The sequence below is a fragment of the Triticum dicoccoides genome, chromosome 1A, assembly GCF_002162155.2.
Source record: "Triticum dicoccoides isolate Atlit2015 ecotype Zavitan chromosome 1A, WEW_v2.0, whole genome shotgun sequence".
NCBI lineage: Eukaryota > Viridiplantae > Streptophyta > Magnoliopsida > Poales > Poaceae > Triticum > Triticum dicoccoides.
The window spans coordinates 386,629,234-386,633,234 of record NC_041380.1 but is presented as its reverse complement, the minus strand read 5'-3'; the positions used below and the strand labels follow the sequence as shown (position 1 = coordinate 386,633,234).

At 52.6% G+C, this 4,001-nt stretch overlaps 1 protein-coding gene across 1 annotated transcript; it reads left to right on the top strand.

Annotated features, from left to right (window-relative positions):
- The first annotated feature begins 1,507 nt into the window (after positions 1–1,507).
- On the top strand, positions 1,508–3,789 carry LOC119275158 (QWRF motif-containing protein 7-like). The gene is made up of 5 exons (XM_037555961.1): positions 1,508–2,421; positions 2,514–2,750; positions 2,850–2,939; positions 3,052–3,159; positions 3,388–3,789. The coding sequence occupies exons 1-5, from the start codon at positions 1,840–1,842 to the stop codon at positions 3,499–3,501; spliced, it is 1,131 nt and encodes a 376-aa protein (XP_037411858.1). The 5' UTR covers positions 1,508–1,839; the 3' UTR covers positions 3,502–3,789.
- The last annotated feature ends 212 nt before the right edge of the window (positions 3,790–4,001 follow it).

Genomic DNA, 4,001 nt, shown 5'->3' with positions numbered 1-4,001 from the left:
TCAAACTGTTGGATTTGTCCCTCTAAAATCTTTGAGACTAGATTCCATGTTAATTGGCTCTGGAAAAAATTCACGAAAAAGCGGAAAAATCAAAAACAAAAAACAAAATTTGGTAAAAAAATGAAAAAGGCAACAAGTAAAAAAGAATTAAAAAAATAAAGCATGGAAGCACGGTTGTGGGTTTTAACCTTTTTTCCTTTTGGTGCTTCTCGCCCAAGATTTTTTTTCGTGGAAGCACATATCTTTTTCTCTGTAGCTTTCTCGTGGATGTGTAGATTTTCCCTTTCAAAGTGTGCTTCTCGTGGATGCACAATTGTTTCTCTCTTTTGTGCTTCTCGCGGAAGCAAATCTGTGCTTCTTGTGGATGTACATTTTTTTTGTTCTCTTTTGTGTTTGTCACAGAAGCAAATCTATGCATCCACAAGAAGCAAATTTGTGCTTCTCGTGGATGCACAATTTGTTTTTTCCTTTTGTGTTTCTCGTGGAAGCAAATTTGTGCTTCCACGAGAAGTAAATATGTGCTTCTCGTGAAATCACATAATTTTTTTCTTTTTGAGAAGCACACTTGCAGAAGCAAATCTATACTTCTCGTGGAAACAAAGATTTTTCCTTTTCTGAGAAGCGCAATTGTGCTTCTCCAAAAAACCATTTTTTCTACAAAACCTTAGGAAAAATCAGGAAAAACCCGAAATACAAAAAAAAAACACACATCTAAAACCCGAAAACGCGTACAGGAAAAAAAACTAGAGGGAGCGTCCAACACATGACACGTGTCGGTGGTTGGACGCACCATTTGACATGCTCTCAGAGCACAAAAGTGACCCTTACAAGGCTCCCGCAAGGGGTAACCGTTCGTTAGTTGGTCTCTGCGAGTTGGAGTGGCCACATGTGCAGATTATTTGAAGAAATAAAAAGAGGGGTCGTTCGCCAGGGGAGCTAGAATAGTGAACGAGTCGAGAGAGCTGACACCCGATCACGTGTCACCAGAATCAGACGGCTGGAAGGGCGTTCGGCAAATAACATTTCCAATGTTGATATATGGTTCCCAACATCTTGCTTGAATAAGTTTCTTTTTGTTCGAATGGTTCGCAACGTCTTTCTCTACGGCCGAATCAGAGGCCACGCTCCTATCAAGAGATAGACACACCATTTCTCTCACCTAAAATATGCCAGTTCCATCTGTCCTAACGTTGACGCCCCTCTTGCTCCCCGCCTGCCTTCTCCTGTACTATTCGGTACGAGAAGAAATTGCAGCGTGCGCACGGCCAAATTGAAAAGGATTCTAGGTCACCATGGCGTACCGGCACTCCACAGATGGCGTACACCAGCCTAGCCTCTCCCTTTCTCCCACCAAACGTCCAAACCCCACCACTTCCGCAACACATGCATCTGGAAAAACATGCCGAAAGAACTTTCCATGGTGATGGTGTGCACACAATCAGAAGTCACAGGTGAAATGATCTGATGGTGTGATGAGTACGAGTAACTATTAGACGTGCGACCAGGAAAGATGTGAGGAGATGGTCGACAGGCCGAGAATATATGGCATCTGGTTGCTCCATCGTGTCTCACGAGAGGGACGCGCCCTCGCGTGCATGGAATGGAAGAACCACTTCTTCTCCACCTACATGGCTATATCTAGTGGCGTTTTGGAGCTGGCTAGTGTCCTTGTGATGCATCTTGCGTTCTTCTTCTCCCCTAGTCTTTAGGATGCTGCCAACACCGCGCTTGCTCTGATACATCGGAGCAGCTTAATTTTATTTATTTATTTATAATTTATTAACTTATTTGTGCATTCGTAATTTTATATATTTATTAATTTATCGGCCTCCGTGGTCTATGGAGTCCGCCGGCGGTAGCATCCCTAGGCCGCAGACGGCGTCCGCGCGCCGGCTGGGGCGCAGCTCCAGCTCTGCTTCCCGCGCTGGCGCTGGCGCGTTCGCCTACGACGGGATGCGCGCCGCGCCGCTCTTCTCCTCGGCCAACTTCGCGCGCTCCCTCCGCAAGGCGGCCTCCTTCGGCCACAAGAAGAAGCCAAGCGCCGGCGACGCCGATGCGGCCGCGCAACCGCCCCGCCGGGCACTGAGCAGCAAGGATCAGAACACCGTCCACGGCGCGGACGCCGGGGCGGTGACGTTGTCCCCCCGCCGGTCGCCGCCACAGCCCGGCGTCGGTGCGAGGCAAGGCCCCTGGGAGCCCGCGAGGCGGAGGCGCAGCACCGGGGGGGCGTCGCCGGACGAAACCCCGGCGGATAAAGTATCGGCTGGCGCGCTGAGGGACATGATGATGCGGAAGAGGGAGGGGTCCGAGAAGGAGGAGACGGTGCACCGGGCGCGCGTGCTCGCCACGCGGCTGCTGCAGTGGCGGTTCGCCAACGCTCGGATGGAGAAGGCCGCCGCCCGCGCGACCTCCGCAGCCGAGGTGAGCCATGCACGCATCGTGTCCTTCAGCGGCCGAGTATATTGATGAGGTGATGGGTGGTCATGGCTTGGCACGCGTGTGCATGCATGCAGAACAAGCTGTTCTACACGTGGCTGCGCGTGGCGGAGCTGCGCAACATCCATGCGGCGAAGCGGATCGTGGCGCAGCGGCGGCGGCAGAAGCTGAAGCTGGAACGGCTGCTGCGGCCGCAGCTGCCCCTCCTCGCACCATGGGAGTCGTTGGAGGAGCCCCACTCCGACGCCGTCTCCGACCTCGCCGGCGCCCTCTCCGCCGCCTGCACACCCCTCCCCGTAACCGCCGGCGCCCAAGTATGCAGTCGCACTCCCCCATACACAGAGCGCGCCCACACGCTTGTTTACTTCTCCCCTCCCTCCATCTAACAGCTAGGGCACCACACTTGCATGCAGGTCGACATGGAGTCGCTCCGCGAGATCGTGTTCGCCTGCGTGGGCACGGCGACCGAGATCGAGGCCAACGCCGACAGGTTCTACGCCACGGTACGCACGCCACAATCACAGCAGATTAAGTTTCCCCGGTTCCTGCACGTTTTCTCTACGTACGTTGTCCTTGATTCTGGTGTGACTGCATGCCGCCGGTGCCTTTCTGCAGGCCGGAGCGACGAGCGGCGCGCTGGGCGAGCTTGCAAGGACGATACGGCAGGAGGTGGAAGGCCTGGAGGAAGCCATGCGGCTGTCCAGGGTCGTCACTCGCTTGCAGGTGGGTGCTGGTGGCACGTCGTTTTTTCTGCTCCCGGTGATGTTTCACCGGATCAGACCTACTCTGAATCTTGTACCGTACTGAACTTCTTTCACTTTTTGGACCGATTCGATCGATCTTTCTCACGCAGTACTCCTTTGCTTTTCTAAGTGCCATTCGTCGACTAGTCGCACTATATCTACACTTTTTGCTTAACTATTAAATTCTTGTGTGAGTCCGGTGCTGCAGATGCAGGAGGCGAGCCTTCGGACGAACTTAGTTCAGGCGAAGCAGAAGCGTGATCACGACATGGGAGTCGCCTTCGTCGCCCCGGCGACTGCAGCTTCCGGGTGGTGCTACTGAGTTTTGATCAGTCTCACACGCTAGCTATGGCTAATTTAAGATAAGATGCCGGGCTCGTGTCATCGTGACAGACCGACGGGAGATGTCACCTCTCTAGACCTGATTCATGTATGTTTGTCCATTTTAATAAATTACGTTTGCAGTAATTTGAGGTACTCGGGGCCCGGGGTAAACGTGTGTTGAACGACCGTGTGCTGTAAATAGTGGGTTTTCTGGGTAGGTAGGCATACATTTACATCCGGATACTGTAATTTGAACCATTCAATTATTTGAACCATTCGGAGACCATCCAGAAGACTCTGCCATGGCCTGGGGCATGGAAAACATCAAATGCTATCCCTCAAACGTGCGCGAACGAGTCCGGGCGTTCAAATTCGGCAAAGCGGTAGCAAACTTGGGGGGCTTTCCCGACATCTGCCTAGCCAATCAAAAACCATCACGTGGGACATCCGGACACCCCCGTCCCTCCTCAACCGCGATATGAACATGTGTAGATGGAT